This window comes from Merops nubicus, unplaced genomic scaffold (genome assembly GCF_000691845.1).
Source record: "Merops nubicus isolate BGI_N331 unplaced genomic scaffold, ASM69184v1 scaffold19931, whole genome shotgun sequence".
NCBI lineage: Eukaryota > Metazoa > Chordata > Aves > Coraciiformes > Meropidae > Merops > Merops nubicus.
In genome coordinates this window covers 12,101-29,832 of record NW_008586480.1, presented here as the reverse complement: position 1 = coordinate 29,832, position 17,732 = coordinate 12,101, and the positions used below count along the sequence as shown (strand labels likewise).

Here is a 17,732-nt window from a genome sequence, read left to right as displayed (position 1 = left end):
GGTATGGAAACATACAAAAAAAAGGTCCAAAAGACATTCCTAAATAACAGGTGATGAAAGCAGTGTCACTGACATCTTTTAAACTGGAGCACATTTCTGTGCACACTGCTACCATGTATGACACATGACAAGATGAAGCCATGGTATTTTTAACTTCTACTTCTTTCAATACTAAAGACTACAGAGTAGTTTAAAATCCATAAGACACTAAAGAGCAAATGGCACTTCCCTTAAGAAAAGGACACTACGAATCCTTAATCAGTCTGACATTTGAAGGTGTCAGTGACAGGCAGGGGGAATGGCAAGTTCATCTGGTGTTTGATACTATGAGGTTTTGCCTCCAGATATTTTGGTTATTGAGAAAGAACGTGCCAGCATGCACTGATCTCACCTTCATGTAAGGTAAGGACTGTCATGAAAGAAAACTTGTGTTTTGGAGTACATGGATTTAAAGAAAATCCATCTTTTAACTCTTGCCTTTAAAAACTGGGTTAAAACCAAAAAGATAAAGAACAAGAGTTTTAATGATTATGTTACACTTGTACCTTATTTATCATATAAGGTTTGCTGACTGGGAAGGCAATAATTTAAACAGTAAATTATTTTAGTTGCTACTCATGCTACTATTTTTATTTCCACATCCACTGGATTTTTCCACTGAATTTCAGAAAAAGATTTCATGTCTTCAGTAAAATAAGAAGTTATTTCCCCTCCATCCATTTGGAAGGTATATAAAAAAAAAAAAAATTAAACAAAAAAAAATTAAAAGCACTGGCCAAGGAAAGAATTTAGTTCAGCTGTTGCTTGCCTTATACCAACAATGAAATAGATATTGTACTTTTCACTCAAAAAATAAGTTCTTATTTTTGTTTAGCATGAACTCCAGCTTTTGGAGTGAGAAGGGGTTATGGACAACAAACAAATCCTTGGTAATAAGACTCCTCAAAGCTTCATTTCAGTTCATTGGAAAACAAAGCACTTAAAGAAAATAATGTAATCTTCCATTTGCAAAAGTTTGTCACCAATTACATGCTCACCATTAAAAAGAAACTGACTATAAATTAAGAACATAATTGTATGAAGGCATTTTTCTAGCTAGTTATGGTATTGTGTCTTTGATGCAGTGGCAAACACCATTGTGCCTCATGAGCCATGGAAGATCCAGAATGACACTAACATTCTTTCTTTGGAAAAGAATTCTTTAATTTAGAAACTTGTGCCTTGGAGATACTGATAGTAAGCCAAACTATCACCTAGAAACCTCAGCTCTTTTCATTTTCTACCTTTATGAGGACTTTATTTCATTTCCTGCTGGAACTGACACACAGCATTTAGAACAGAGAAGATGCCTCTTACCCAGAATGAAGTGAATTCTATACAGATCAGATTTCTGAAGCAGACTGCGTAGCTTGAGCAGCAGCTCAGTTGTTTCTGCACCATTATCTGGGGTCACAGACTTCAGCTGAAGTATTGCCTCCAAGTACAAGACAGCGAGGTGAGTGTGGTACTTTTCTTTCTGCAGGTGAAAAGTGCAAGGTTAGCTCAGTTTACAAAGACATCCCCTTCTCCTCACCAACAACAGTGGTGCTTATTTACAGAATTACACAGGAATGTATATTAATTCATTTATTTAGTTCAAATTAATCAGAAAGTCTTTTGCTTGTGCAGACAGACACCTTATTCAGACCAGCCTCACAAGACAGACTGTACCTATGGTATAGGATTCTCTATTCCATTAACACAGATATAAAGCATCTTATTCCTAAACCCCTCTTCACCTTAAGTAAACACACTCTATAAATAGCTTTTCTTGTGCAAAACTTTGAGTACAAGTATGATCTCCACTGTGTCTTCTCCCTTTATTTCCCTTGTAAAATGAGCAATTTTGATCTAATTCATTTTTACTCATATTCAGGTATATTCTTTGACCTTTTCTATTTCTGCAGTAAAATTTGAGAGAGCCACCAGAAGTGGAGAAGCACTTGGACCTACAGTTTGTGCTACCCACTACCCAATACTCATCAGAACAAGGGGATGATTTGACTGTTTGAAATATCCTCCCCAAAGCATTCACAATTCCCTAGCTCTTTCTAATGACCAAATCAATTTACAACTCAGACTTTGCTAGCAGGTAGAGTAGATTATACTTTTGTTGTAAATATTCTATGAGGCACTATGTTTAACTCCAAAAGTTTGTTTGAAAATATTCATGGCATCAGAAACTAGAATATTCATCTGTTGTGGTGTCACATAACTTGATGTATTTGAAATAGCAACAGAAACCACTGATCTAGCATGTCTATTTGAAGAATGTAAATTAGCAAACTGGTCATCAGATCTGCTGAGTTTCAGCAATGTTCATTTCTTTGCTTTAACTGCAGGTTAAAGTAACTTCTCCTGTGCTTAAAATGTCTCATATCCAACCACCATAACGTTTGGCTGCTTCTGTGATATGCAATCATGAGAAGTAAAAGAACCCAAAAAACAAACTAACCCAAATCTCTGAGGGGAGGTAAGCAACTGTCTTGCCATCATGAGAGTTGGAAAGTTAAAAAAAATGTAGATATCCACTCCTCATCTTCTACTTCAGTCTTAAAACCACTCCTTGCCTACTTGAGTATATCTTAAAGCCTTCAAATTATGCTTGTTTCTTCTAGACTTAGGCTTTTTTCAGAGTTGTTGTTCATAGTCTGCATTCCAAATCCTTCTTTTAGTATCCTTGTGGACTCACCTCTATTTTTCTTTCCAATACTAGATGTTCTAGATACTTAATACGTGCTTTAGGATATTTGTTAAGGCAATTGATGATATCATCTGGATTAATGTTTTTCTCCTGGTCCTCCAAAGGCCTTTTAGTGAAAATCTGTACGCCAACCTGGAAAGAGTTAATTGCATTTAGGAATTCAGTGGCAACAATTTTCTTGCCTTTTTAGTTTAAATATTTATCTAATAGTACTATCAGATTAGTTAGTACATTTTTCAGGAAGATAAAGAACACAAAACTGTGCTCAACACTGGTCTGTGCTTATCATGATCTCACTCCCTCCTATCTCCACTGCTTCAGTTTGTGGTGTACACGCTGTCCAGCCTATAAACCTTCTGCTGGGCACATCCTCCACCAGCCACAAAAAACATTGAACAGAACTCCATAACAGCAGGGCAAGAGACTCCAGCCTTTGCAGCAAGAAAGCCTAAGATAAAGGCCAGAATGTTTACACCCTTATCAAATGTGATAAATGAGAGAGTTCTGTAAGGACCAAAACTGAAAGTTTAGACATCTGTCACTGCAGGTAATAACTGAGCTTTAAATTAATACAACTCAGGCAGTGACAAGTCCCAGCAGCACAGACTGATAGAGCATCAAGCATCCCACTTAACAGCACACCAGACTAATGGATGTTACAAAACTGTTTTTTTAATTTTACAAACCTCTTCATTTTTTTGTAGAACCCATTCAGAGTATTTCCACACTAGATCTTGGTCTGAGCAGAAAGTGAGGAAGTCTACTATGTATTCATAGAGATCTGAACGTGTAGAATCTTCAATGTCTCCATCAACTATTTTCACCCATAGCTGCAACAAAAACACACAGAAATTAAAGTGCTTAAAGCATGTGCTAGCCCCTCCAACTCAAAATGTGTATGAGTTACAACCACACTTAGTGTTAGCTATTGGTACTTGTGGAATTAGAAAGAGCTCCTTGGAACACCAATTGCAAGGGACCTCACTGGTCACTAAATTTAAGCCTCCTCTCCAACACAGGCTTGTCTTGCCCCTGCCATATTCAACTAATTCAGACCCTGTACCATATGTGGATTCTCATTCTGAGAGTGACTGGCTGAACACTTCAGGAGGAGGCACATGAGCCACAAGGAAAGTTTCTGACAAAAGTCTCTGATGCACGGTATGCTTTTCATGTGTAAGATTAAAACCAAATGATACAAACAATTTAGAAGACCACCTGATTTTCTGTTCTTTCATTTCAACTGAAGGACTTTAAGTACCATGTCAGATTATTTTTATATACATTACAATTTGAATTAAAAGGTGCCACATCTAGCACACCAGTTTAGCAATAAACCTTGTTGCATGAAATGAAGAAAAATATCTTGCACATGACAAAGGTACATGCTGGTTTTTTTGTCCTTACTGTCTTTCTGCTCAGGAAATTACTGTTTACAAACCTGCCTTGGATGCATTTGAGAGTCTTACTGGGACTAACTTACTCAGAAAGCCACACAGCAAGGCAAGCTACCTCAGCTCTTGGAGATGGTCTGAGACATACATGCTATTAAGTAAGAACATATTAACTTTTGTAGATGAAGTTTTGCAGACAGGAACAACAACATTTAGTCTGCAGTCTAGAAACTACTGCTAGTCTCAGAAACAGAAGAAGGAGTGTCCCCAACAGGTCTTGCAGAATGTGTTCACTGTCCATCATCAGATAAGGATATAAACTCTCAGTTGCTACCAGTGTCTGCCATGAGACTCCAATACTGCTCTGCTGTGTCTATACAGACTAGTCAGCACAGGCTATGGTCCTGATGTCTCTCAAAACACCTTTTAAAGTAACTTCTTGATTATTTTAGTGCTTCTGTCCATCTTTTAAGAGCACAAACATGTTCTGGTATGTAGTTTTGCTTAAAAATTCGCATGCAAGCATCTAAATAGTTGTCATCTTCAGTAAGCTTTTCAGGTTCTTCACATCTAGCATATTAGTTTGTTCAAGGAAGTCTTAGCATAAGTTTCTCTTACATGTACACATCACTACTTTTCAAACAGATAAATTAGATTTTTATCTCAGAGGTAAACTGCTGTTTTGGAATGGTTTACAGGTGACACTAAAAGCTTTATTCTAACCTGAAGAGCTGCAGCATCTTGACCATTATAGTGATAGAGGAGACCAAGGGCAAAATACCTGTAGAGAAAAGAGAAAATAATATTAACATCACTAGATCTTGCCTAACAGTTTCATTATGGTTTGATTAGCAGAGAGTATAAAAAATAATTGCTTAGAGTGACATGTGCATGGCCATGTCTACCCTTGAACATATGTCTGTAGACTCTTCTTCAGAATCAAAGGGGAGAAGTTCTGCCCTAGAAATGTGTCTCCTGTCTCTAAAGCACTTTCTAGTTATTAGCTCAAACTTAAAGTGTGTGTCAAATTAGAGATAACTCCCATGCTGTTCTCTGAATATCATATACAGACTTAACACACAGCTCCAATAAATATTCCTCCAATAGTTAACCAGGTGTCATTGAAACAATTTTTATGATGCTTTTACTTAAAACTCTGTTCTACTAGCAGAAACATTTTTTCCTTTACTGCAGCATGAAACCAACTCAGACAAGGAAGAGCTTTGTACAGGGCCATTACAGAGTTGTGGGGTGGGTTTTTTTTGGGTATTGTAATAAGAACACAGCTAAAATTCTGTAACAGCTGTTCTTATGGAATGATGTTCCACCATTCACACTTGCAGAAGTCTGCCATGCAAACCACATTTACCAAGAGGATTTAATGAAACACCTAAAATAAATTAAACTATCCTAAATATAGTTCAATTAAAGACTCCTCCTTACCACTGTAGTTGCTACTACTGCACCACACAGTTTAAAGATCAAAGAAATTAAATCCAAGATGGAGACACTACCTAGGACCAGAGTTTGTATTTTACATATTTACTACCTAGTGTTTCCTGCTTAATGACTAACAGCCAATTCTCCATCTGCTGACATTTCCAGTCACCTTAACCTCCTTTTGGTGCATCAGTGGGAGCACAGAAAGTATGCAATTCAACAGTAAGATCTTTTTCCCCTTAATAAACAATAAGGATTTTAAAGCCACTATCTGGTTAATAGCTTCTACCTAAGGGAGAAGGTGCTTTAAGGCATCTTATTATTCAGTCCATATACCACTGCTGCCTCCATTCAACTGTCACAAGAGCAAACAAATCACACTCCTCTTTTTTTTTCCTTCCCCCCAAATCTGTACCTATCCCTTATTTTTGTGTTGGACACAAAAACTTTGAGGCAGAACCAAATATTTACCAGCATAAGACAAAATGCATTTTCTTTACCTAATACCTTTTCACCACTATTTTAAAGTACTACCCAGCCAGGCCAAGCTGTCTTTTTGACATGTAGACACCAAAACTACAAAGATTTGATGTGTTGCTCTAGAAGCCAACAACGTTTAAGAATTTTCCCTCTGGTGTCAAAGACGGACTCCTCAAAACAAAACAATCCACTCACTTTTTGTGTTTTTCCAGCCAGGCAGCACTATCTGTTAAAAGACAAAAGTTCTCTGAAACCAGCAGATCCAGCAGGCTCTCGTGGTTTGCCTCTGCATACAGCTTGAGCAGGGCCGTGTCGATGTCCTCCTTGTAGCCGTTGGCGACCTCGGTGCTGCGCACCTCGTTCAGGTAGCTCATGAGGAAACGTTTGCACTTGGTCACCTTCTCCTGGTCCCCCTGGGTCAGCTGGTTCAGGTCTGCATACTCGTGCAGGGGGGGGTGGCACCGTATGAACGAGGAGGAAGTAGGCAACAGGAAGGGGTAGAGAGAGATCAGCTCCCGGACGTCAAGCTGGCCGCTTCTGCAATTACAGTGTCAAACTGGATGAGGCAAAAAGAAAGAAAAAGTGTACATAGGCACAAAAAACTGACACACTGGGAAGGAGTGCTCACGTGTGCCCAGAGGCAGGACACCAACAGGCTGCCAGCTGCTGAAAGTTACTGCCTTCTATGCTGGAGGAAACAGATTCGGAACCAATCTGGAATTGTTTTTGCTATTTCTGTCCAGGCTTGTTTATTGTTCATTTGCCTCCTCTGTATACAGAAAGCTGGGAGAATTTGGAGGCTGGCCAGCCCTTTGCTTTTGGCATCCCATGGCTGTTCTGTGGCATATTCACAAGTCAGCTAAATAGCCTCAGAGCAGTTCCTAGGACTGTCCTAGACTTCACCCATGGGAGAGAGTGAACCCTTTCAGACAAGCCACAAAGACTACAAGCATAATTCTGCAGAAAACAGAAGCTTTCAGAACACCTCTTTGTATGAGGAAAACATTTTCCCTAACCCTGAAATGCACCAAATTCTTCCTTTGGCTCTCTTCTCCAGGAGGTTCTCAAAATGAACTGTGGGTAGAGATCATGTATCTCTCTAACTAGTAAGTTGTGGTCTACTGCACAGGCACAGCTCTTGGGCGTACGTCTGTGTCAGAGGCTATGGAGTGGCTTTTCCACTTTGCATGTCAAGAGCATCTACACTGTAAGCTGTAAAACAGATACTCTACACAAAACACTCTACACAAAACATTTCTCTTTCAGCCTAGATCAAAGAAATTCCACAAGCATTTAAAGAATGCATGTTGTGACAAAAGAATGAAATAAGTTTTTTCACACATGGCAAGCAACTACCCAGTTTTCACAGCTATAATGACTCCTCCTCCCAGGCCTTGCTTTAGATGAACAGCAAGAAATCATGATTTATAATTTATTTCATTGTCAAAGTCATTGTTCAGAATTTATCATTGAAGATGAGTGCTCCTGAAATGCAGGAGGTACTGCTGCTGAAAAAAAAGCCAAAATGAACTGACAGTTCTCTAAAAGAAGCCCTGATTAGTTACTACTGAGCAGGCTCATCCCTCCCCTACTGTTGCAAAGTAATGAGTTCAGTGGGGCATGCCCTGGGTTGGTTACTTTTTGCCAGGGACAGATTTCCAAAACCAGCCAGGAAATATGATCTAGTAGGTGCTGCTGTCACCACAGCAACACCCATTTAGAAGCTTTTTGAAAAGTAAATGCTGTCCTTTGGCTACAAAAACCCATACCAGAAGAATTACATTCTAGGAGCCAGCAGCAACAGCACATTTAAAAGCAAGTATCCCATTCCAGAACCTAGTGGCTGCACAGCATGGGAACAGCAACACAAACAATAACAGACCACAACAGAGGAAAAACCTGAACATGGGAAGCCCTTCTCTGAGAAGAGGTTTGAATACCAAGATTTTCTGATTCATACACAGAACTCTTACTGCCTAAGAAAACTTTTATGCTAGAAAAGCAAGCTTCTAACCAAGAGTAAAGTGTTCATGTCTATTTTGCAGATTTCTGCAGCTGAAATTTCACCTTAATCCCTCTTTTCAGACTTGATATTTGGTTATGAAATTCATAATCTGCATTATGATGGAACTCACAAGTAGATGAGTTCACAAGACTCTTTTTTTGAGGCAGAATAATCAAGAAGCAGCAAGTTCTGCCAGTGGTGGGACTTGATGGTTCAAAAAGCAACTGCTCTTCCAGGATGAACTTGTTACTTTAACCTTAACTGCAGCTTTGGTTAGTCCAACTGCTTGTGGAAGTAGCTCCTGCATCCTTTCATTGTCCCATCCAGCTTCTCCTGGATGAGGCAGCAGTCAGCTACTTCACCTCTGAGCTTCATGCATTCTGGCCTTCATAACCACCTGTTTCCAAAAGAAGAATTAAAACCAGCTTCCAAGCCAGGCCAGCCAAAACCCTGAGCTGTGAATCACCAGTGCTTCTGCCAGCAGGTCTGACTCAAGCTCACACTGTACAGTTTTGCCCTTCCTACAGCAATGGAAATCAGCAGTCAAGCAGCCTTCTCAAAAGCACAGCATCACACAGAACAAACTTCTTCAGAAAAGTACCAAATATTAAGCAATGGTCCCACCTGCATGAACAGTTAACATTCACCTCAAGGCTTATGGCTCCTGGGATCTGTGGATGTCTTGTGGCTCTTTCCACCACATTTAGAGGAAACAGTTTAGAAGCAGCTCCAAAGGACCTCATCTCTCTTGAAAAACACATTTTAGTCTTCAGCTTTCAGCATCTCAAGTTTAGCAAACTATAGCTAGCAACTTACCACAGAGCAGAAAACAGGCTCTAAGGGCAAGTCAAGCTGCCAGTGCTAAGCAGCAGCTTCTCTTCAAGTAATTCTGCATTTGGTCTTTTTGGGCTTCATAAACCCAAACAATGCAAGAGGCAGAATCTACAAGTTTCAAAGAACTTAGATCTAAATTCAGACCCTTAAATTTACAGATATCAGAGCTGTTAAAAAAGCCTATAAGATTTAGCTGTCTCCAGGTGTAAGTACCAGCTTTTTTTTTTTTAACCTTTCTAGTGTAGGGGAGACTTTAGCTAAAGGTCTATAGCCCTTTCCAAGTGAGACAACACTGAAAAGAGTTAACCTTCCCATTTGTTAGAAAGAGCAACTTATATATAACAGAATTTGTCAGACCAAAGAAGCTCCACTTTGACAGCTCACACAGTTTAAGGTTAACAGATCCAGCTGAAGTTCTCCTCCCTTTGTTGAATTATTTGAATTTCAATAAAGCTACCACTTCCTTTCTGTCAACTGTCTTCAGTATTCAGAAGTATCAGCATAACCAAAAGGAACTTAGCAGGACAGTATTCCTCTTAAAAGTTTAAATATTTAAGAACTGAAGTTAAGCATAAGCTATAACTGTATCTTGACAATCTTAATCCTTCTCAACCAAGATTATTGATGGGAGAAAACAAGACTTTTAGTCCAACATAGTAACTTCCCCCCCTAGTGTATAACTGGCTAATATTTTCTGAGGAGCAAGAAAAAAATCTCATTTCACATTTGGCTAGCAGGAGGCTCACAGCCCACCAAGGTCTTGGAGGTACTGCTGCCACCACTCTGTTTCACTGCTAAATCCATCTTTTCCCAGACAGGTACCAATTTTCCCTTTGGAACTTTAAGACTGAAGCTATTTCTGACTAACACCTGCAGAGCAACACGTGGGGGTAGGAGGGACTGTTTGCATAGACTGCCACTATCTTTCCCATTTTTCCTCTAAGCATCAGTAAGTTTACATTAAAGACTGAGTATATATTGGCTCTTCTGGCTCTTTCCACCACATTTATTGAACTAGGTGTGCTCACCCGGGCTGAAAATTGGGGAATCTGGATTCTATAAGGAGTTTTTCAGATCACCAAAATACTCTGAATAGCTTATGTATAGCTGGCTAGGAGACAAATCACAAAACTCATCTTTGCCTTCTCTTCCCCTTGCCCCCTGCAGGCTTCAGAAATTCATGAACAGTTGTTCTGCTTTGGAGATGAAACTTTTAGAGGAAGGGAACACCCTTGGATGCTGACTCAGCTCCAAAATTCATGCCTGGACAGCACATTTTCTCATGAAGAATGTTTTTGGTTTTTTTTCTACAGAGAAGCTCCCACAACCTTGCTCATTAAAGTTCATTTGTCAGGTGTACTGCTAGTTGGATGGAGGTTGCACAGCTGAACTTGGCTCTTCCCACAAGGTGCCTGAGGTCCCCACAGGACACATTTCCCCCATTTCAGTGCTTTTAAAAGATCCTCAAGCCACTGCTAGCAAGGCAAGGCTCCCAGGTTAGACCCCACAGGCAGGGGGGAATAAAGGGGTAGGCAAAACTTGGTGAGCCATAGACTAGAGAGCAGCAGAGCTATACAAGTGTGGCCACCTAACCATACCTAGACAAGGAAGACATATTCTAGCCAGTACAACCTCAACAAGCTATTTTACCAAAGCTGGCCACATTGAAGAAACTTTAAAAAAGCCCACTGGAAAGCCACATGGAAGGGCTTTGTGGGAATGCTAGGAAGGATTCCTAACGATGTACAGCTTGTACTTCTACTTCAGATACAAACCACAGCAGCAATTCAGTCTAGTGTTTGGAAAATTACAGGGAGGAAGAAGACTGCAAGTTGCTCACTAATGCCAAAAACTGCAAGATGATACAGAAGGGTGGTTGTGGCCAAAACAAATTGCCACTAAAGGCTCTTCAGGCCTTTCCTGTGATCCCCTCGTCGTCACTGAGTGCACACTGTCCATTCAAGCCCAGCAAAATGGCAAGTCCCCCCCATCAGCAGTAACATTCCCCAAAGCTTTACTTTCTTAAATACATTTCCATAAACTCAAGGACAATTTTTCCTGTACTGTACACACTTATGATTTACAGCAAATTGTCTAACCTTAATCCTATTCCATAAACTCTAAACAGATTTGAAGTGAATTTCAGCAGATAACAAGGAGGGTTATTTTATGTGATCAGCATGGATTACACTAACTCTGGACAGCACCCCATCACAAAATGGAGCACAGACAGCAGAAATGAAATTATCAGGTAAAATAAAGATAACGAGCAGCATTTTTTGAATGAAAGTGGAATATCAAGGTCAATTTGTAAAGAAGTGGTTGCTGAAACAGCAAAATGGGGAAGGTCAGTACAGACTTCAAGAACAAATCTTCTGTCTTTTGGAAAAGGCCTAGCAGAACAAGCCAAGTGTTCTTTACAAAGTGTTGAAAAAAACTCAGTATCAGCATCCTCCAAAAAAAGTAGTGTAATTGTGTCAATAATATCTAAATTGTAACTAATAATTAGATTGCAACTTCTAACAAAACAGGTTCTTTCCCCTTAAAAAACAACGAACCAGGCAATGTTCATGCTGTAAATCACAGCAGAGGCTCAATAATAAAGCCTTGGCCTTCATGGGCATAAAATATCTCCACAGATAAAACACTCAGATTACAGGATTAAAGCCTTAATGCTACTGTATGTTCATTGTTACTCTTTTTAACCCCAACAAAAACATGTTCATCACAAGGAATGCACATCTGCATCAAAAAACATTCAAATGACTAAGTTTTTAAAATCAACAACACTAACTATTTAAAGATAAAAGAATAAATGTCTTGTCACACAATTACCTGAAGAGTTCTTTTGCTTCAAGGAACTGAAGCTGTGCAAACTGTATAAAACCTGCTTGCTGCAGGATTCGTTTGTACATTACCTATGAAAGAGAAGTGGGGAAAAAAAGGTTTATTATAGTTGTAAGGAGTTATTTGTGTAGTGCTAGTCACTACTGCAATAACTAACTGCCAAACCTACTGAGCACCTGTTCTTCAAGCAGGCCTGTCAAGTTACATGCAAAATAAAGCCTTGATCCTCTACACCTTCAATTGTATGTACCTGAATACACTGAATCTGCTGCCCAGCCTCCATTTCTTACACAGAAGTGTGTGTACACAACATCGTTCACGAGTACTTAACAAAAGCAAAATCAACAAATAGCAAGTTGAAGTTCCCTTATTCAAATAATGACTTATCTGACACCAGTCTGAGTTGCCTCAAGTTTTTGCTCATGTTACTTGTAAGTGTAAAAGTCAAGGGTCTTCTCTGAAGCTCCCCATGATTCAGCAGGCACACACACAAAAAAGATTTAAACTCAAGGGTGGTCCCACTTGACTGTGCAGTCACCTTTCTCCCCAGCTTCTTCAGCAACCTGAGTGATTTACAATCTCATCCCCAACTAATGAGCAAGTTTCTGACTTTCTGCCAGGTTTTCTTTTTTTCTGTTCCACCCCCACCCCAGGTTTTTGTTGGTTTTTTTTTAATACAAACATTTCCAAAGCAGTTCAACTTATCCAACATGAAGTACATTATGCAATGTACACTAAAAAAAGCAGTTAAAAAGAGCAGCACAAGTAAACCATAAGAAAAGCTACATGTTGCAAAGTTTTACTGTTAAGGTCACACCTAGACAGAAGAAGATTTACAAGAAGTTCACTCAAAAAAGAACACAAAATGCTAGGTATTTATTTAATCTGAATGGTCAATTAGTTACCAGGAGGTTAAATGAAACCCTCGTGCCCACAATATTTCCAGCAGCAAAAGAGAATTACTAAAATCCAGAAGCAAACTGTGCTCTACAAAGCATCCACCATTTGAGACAACACTGGTATTGTGCAACCACACCTAACAACACCCACGTGCCCTCAGTTTTTCCCTTCAACTTTCTCCTGAATATGCAGCTTTCCAATGTTCAACAGTGTGCATGCATGCTGTTATTAATAACAGACTCCTGTTTTCAATGAAAATACCAGAGAAACTGCAATTCATTAGCAAAATATTCCAGGCAGGAATTGCTAAGAGCTCCAGGCCTCACATAAAGACTGATACTGGAATATGTGACTTTTCACCTGGAATAAAGATTGTGGGTTTGCCAGGAGAAAAGCTTGGCTTAAGTCCACTTAGTCTGTGCATGTTTTACTAATAGATTATTTTAAGGAAATAATCTTGATCATTAGCAAGTCATTAAAACCTATTGATTCGTCAGGTTGTGGGATTTTCCCTGCTTCCCAGTGTGGGGATGAGAAGGGGAAACAGAGGGAAATGCATCTGGCACATTTTTCAGACAAATGTAACAGTATCAAAATAAATGGACAATAGTTTATGAGATTTTTACATTAATGAACATTACTATGCTTTACATCCAAGAGACAGTCAAAATACAGTCGACTAAAGCTAAAAGGGAATTTAATTAGAGTAATAAAAACTATCTCAGGTGATCAATTCACAAAATATCCCAAATATTTTTGATTTATGACTCTTACTATCAATAGAGTAATCTGTGAACTGATGAATTTTTTGTGTGTGTGTATTTTTTTTTAAAGTCTGTTCTCAATATCTGCAATGGAGTGCCCACTAAAATTTACATATTGACTAACTTAGGATATTGAAATTAAGTTCAAACTGATCTAAGACACTGAAAATACTGCTTTAATTGTAGACCTTAGTCTGTACAGCAATCGTTTTCAACTAGAAGTAGAAAAGAGCTTGTTGATAGTGTAAGTACAGGCTCATGGAATCAGTTTTTGATTTTAACTGATTAAGTGGGTATCACTTTCATTGAAATGTTGACTTATCTTCACTTGTCCTTTAAAGCCACACAACAAAAAAGCTGTAGAATATCTATGGACAGATGCTTCCCCAACTTTTTAAGGATGCAGTGATGAGATAGGGAATATCCAGATTGATTTTTAGCTGACAAGATAAACACTAGATATTAAGATGCCCTGTGGTAAGGATTATGGAAGCAACAGATCAGACTGTCTGTGGAAAATTCAATATTCTCTCTTTCTCACAAGTATTTAAAAACATGCTACACCTATAGGCCAGCCACACAGAGTTAACTTTTATTTATGACAGAAAAAAACATCTTGAGTTCTTCCAGAATTTCCATTTGCCAGAATACCACAACAGGCTTCTTTTAAAAAGTTGTGACTAAGTTACACACAGTCACAAATCAATGTGTTGTTTGTTCCCCTATGATTTTTAGAAGAACCACCATAGAACTTGAACTGCTTTAGGCAAATTCTGTATTTTTGAACAAATTCACATTAATAGAAATCTTTTTTCATGGTTTTGTAGCTAGTTTTTTGTGTATGAAAATGTGCTACTAAATGGAAAGATGACTGCTGAAGCTGTGATAGCTACAGTGAAACTTTCATCCTCTCAACTGCTAGAAAAATCCTCTCTAAAATGGTCAGAACTACCAACCAGATGGCCAAAAATATTTTTTTCTAGAAAGTCACCTTGGCTTTTGGCCAGGCTCACATGCAGTTAATATATTTTTTTAAAACTAAAAAGAAATGAGAAAAATTAAAAAAGAGAGATACCTATGCAAGATGTGTGCCAATCTAACCAAGGTCTTCACTACCATCAACCATGATTTCTGCAAACTTCAGCTGTCCTGAAAAATTAATAAGTAGTATTCAGTCATTTCATGGTAGCATGGTAGAAAGGCCTTTGTATTCTTCTACCAAAAAGGATATCCAGCAAAGCCATCTCTTTGCAACACTTTTGCTTAGTGTTTTTTACCTAGCAGTTATTCTTGATGCTCAAAGACCAAGGAATTTTCATCTAATGCAGCAAAGATAAATTTGCAGTCTGCAGGAATCACGGGTTAAATATCATGTTACAGCTACTAGTGTGTGACCTGCTTCTTTCCAATAACCAAATATTACCTGTACAAATAATTCTGAGTACAGCACTCTACTGTTTCAATCCACTATCATATATGCATGCAATGACAATGCAGTACTGAACTGCAGGAAAAAAAACAACCAACAAAACAAACCATGTCATCAAGAACAGTCATACAATGCCAGGACTGAATTCAAGTCACATGTAAGATGGCAAAAGTGATTGTAAATTAAAGCAGCTCAAGGAAAAGGTGTCACTATGCTGCATATACCAGGCAATTACTATCACTCTTCTGTGTGGATAAATTATAGTGGCTGGAGCAAGTGCCTTAATGCCAAACCTATGCATTCCTTCCCACTGATCCTATAAAATGGCAAAATAAGGCCTTGCAAGTGTCAGCTGCTGAGGAATCAGTAAAGCTAGTGGATATCTTTGGATATCATTACCTATCTGTCATCTGAAGGTGTCTGTTTGGAGTTAAAAGAGAGCGACTGTCTGATTAGTTAAAGTATGCCAAAGAAATGTTGCAAAACACATATTTGAGGCATGTAATTCAGCTGAACTCCACCAGATTTCTATTATGTGAGACTAGAGCAAAAGAAAGTCTGATGTGCTTGTAACAAACCTGTAGTGACAGCATTAGGTATCAGAGGCACGTTAGGAAGCAAGCTCAATGTGTTACATTTCCAATGACAGATAAGCTCTGAGAAATTGGACTAATATCTCAACAACTAAGCCAAGCTGAATCATTTTAATGTGACTCAGTGGGGACTCCATCAATTTAAGCTGCTTAATATCAGTTTGCAAACACAGCCCAGAACTAGAACAGGCTATTTTTCTTGCAAGTAATGCTACTTCTGTTTTTCAGCTGTAGTGTTGACTCAAAGTAACTGAACACCCTTAAAAGCACATTAAATTAGAAAGAACTTAAAATATTCTTGGAAACAATTTCAGGAAGACAGACCTTGTGCACATGTGTGAGCAGAAAGTGACTTATCCGAAAGACAGAAAAAATCTTAAATGTGAGAAAACTTAGGAAAAGTGAGATTCTTCACTATTTTAGATAATGAATTGCAGTTCATCCTGTGGCAAGACACAGAAAGACATCTCCTGTGCTAAATCAACACAAACTGGAAAGAAATAACTAGAGAATGAGAGGTCAGCATACACAGAAGGCACTGATTAGATCACGTTGTCACAGCAGGACTTTTGGTTTGCTTCCTCAGACTGCAAAGGAAAAGCTGGAAGTGGAGATGTAAAGCAAAACATGTTGGGAACTCAACTCTGTGTTTCCCCAAATACTTTTCAGCTTCAAGTGCTTCCAGGCAGCTGTACCTTAGCAAAAAGACAGAAACACTTTTCTTGCCAAGCTTTACTCCTAGTAGCCTCCTAGCTGTTAATTCAATGGAGAAGTTAAGGATCAAATGAAAGCTGATACAAATTTAATTTAATTTAATGGCTGCACTTCAAGTGCCTTGACCAAAATTTAAATGACAAGGGATTACAAACTTGTTGAAACTGAAGAAAAATAAAATCCTGACAGACTGACTCATTTTGGACTATTGCAATTCTGCAATATTCACAGTCACATTCTAAACTTTACATCTTGCTAAACAAACTAGGAAAATAATTCAACAGACACTATTTTAATGGCAACAAAATGCTCCAAAGTATATTAAAAAAAAAAAGGCAAGATTTTCTGTGGGTAACAGATCAAATTTTGGTTATACAAACATAAAGAAAAGAAATCAAATACTCATTCACCTACTCAGTGAATAGAGATTTCTACTTTTTCCAAGTTTCAACCTCTAAATAACAAACAGGTCATTTCTCTAGAAGTAGAAAGAAATGAGTACAAATCTCTCACCAACACTAATCAAAGAGTTACTAAGATACTTAGCCACACAAAAATCTTAAATATTCAGTTACACAGCAATACAAGTACTACTTGTATCAGTTTGAAAGTAGGACATCTTTGCTTTAGACTTCCATCACTTAAATTTGAAGTTGCACTACAACAGAATTTAGCATAGAGTGACAATCTCTGGGAAAAAAATAAAGTAAAATCTAAAAATTCTTTTTTGAAGTAAGGGACATTTTAAAAATAGCAACAGGAAGTAATAACTGAACCTGGTACTAAGGAATCATTGCACTGCATTTTCTGTCACTAATGTTTTTGGTTTGTTTTCAATTTTTTCAAGTTACACATCTGGAAAAAAAAACAAACAAACCACCAAAACCTCAGTAGGACAACAGCATTCACCCCTGTCAGTATCACAGCCTGCACAAGCACAAGCCAACCTCAGCAGCACCTCTATTTCCTCAGTATGAAACCATCAAAGTTACTAGATTTCTCTTCAATGTACATTCCTCCCCACCCCCACCCCCCAGTTACTTAACCACTGGCACACGTTCCCACTGTGAAATTTATATTTTCATGAAAAATAAAGGAAGGACAGACCTGAAATTTCTCTTTTGGAATATTCCTTCGTGCTCCTTTTGCTAGAACAAGGGCTTCTTCCACTCTGTGGCTAGCTAGAAGATCCTGAATCTGTTTTTCCAAAGGTAGTGGCACCAAGATATACACACCCTTATTAGTAGCAACAATCACCTTTCCTGGACAGAGCAAACAAGACATGTTTAGTTTACATTCTCAACAGAAAACACCTGTTTTAGAAATAAGCTTTAAGACACACTATGCAAGATACAAGAACCTAAACAGCACTTAAAGTTCCCAAACTAATCTTTGTTGTTACTATATTTACTAGATAGCACAGTTTGCCTGTAAATTGCATCTCAGAAATACAGCAATAATGGTAAATAAATACATTTACAGCAGATTTTTTTTTACTCTGAGGTGATTCTCCCCCTCTGTTCTGCTTTCATGAGACCCCACGTGGAGCACCATGTTCAGCTCTGAGGCCCCAAGCTAAGACAGACATG

At 38.5% G+C, this 17,732-nt stretch overlaps 1 protein-coding gene across 1 annotated transcript in view; it reads right to left on the bottom strand.

Moving 5' to 3' along the window:
• TGFBRAP1 (transforming growth factor, beta receptor associated protein 1) overlaps positions 1–17,732 on the bottom strand; it is a 29,184-nt gene that overhangs the window by 1,753 nt on the left and 9,699 nt on the right. The window contains exons 3-9 of the mRNA XM_008948674.1: positions 17,251–17,405; positions 11,732–11,814; positions 6,253–6,594; positions 4,861–4,918; positions 3,430–3,573; positions 2,732–2,875; positions 1,357–1,516 (exon numbers count right to left, since the gene is read on the bottom strand). Of these exons, the coding sequence (XP_008946922.1) occupies positions 1,357–1,516; positions 2,732–2,875; positions 3,430–3,573; positions 4,861–4,918; positions 6,253–6,594; positions 11,732–11,814; positions 17,251–17,405 (1,086 nt within the window). The remainder of the gene's footprint in view (positions 1–1,356; positions 1,517–2,731; positions 2,876–3,429; positions 3,574–4,860; positions 4,919–6,252; positions 6,595–11,731; positions 11,815–17,250; positions 17,406–17,732) is intronic.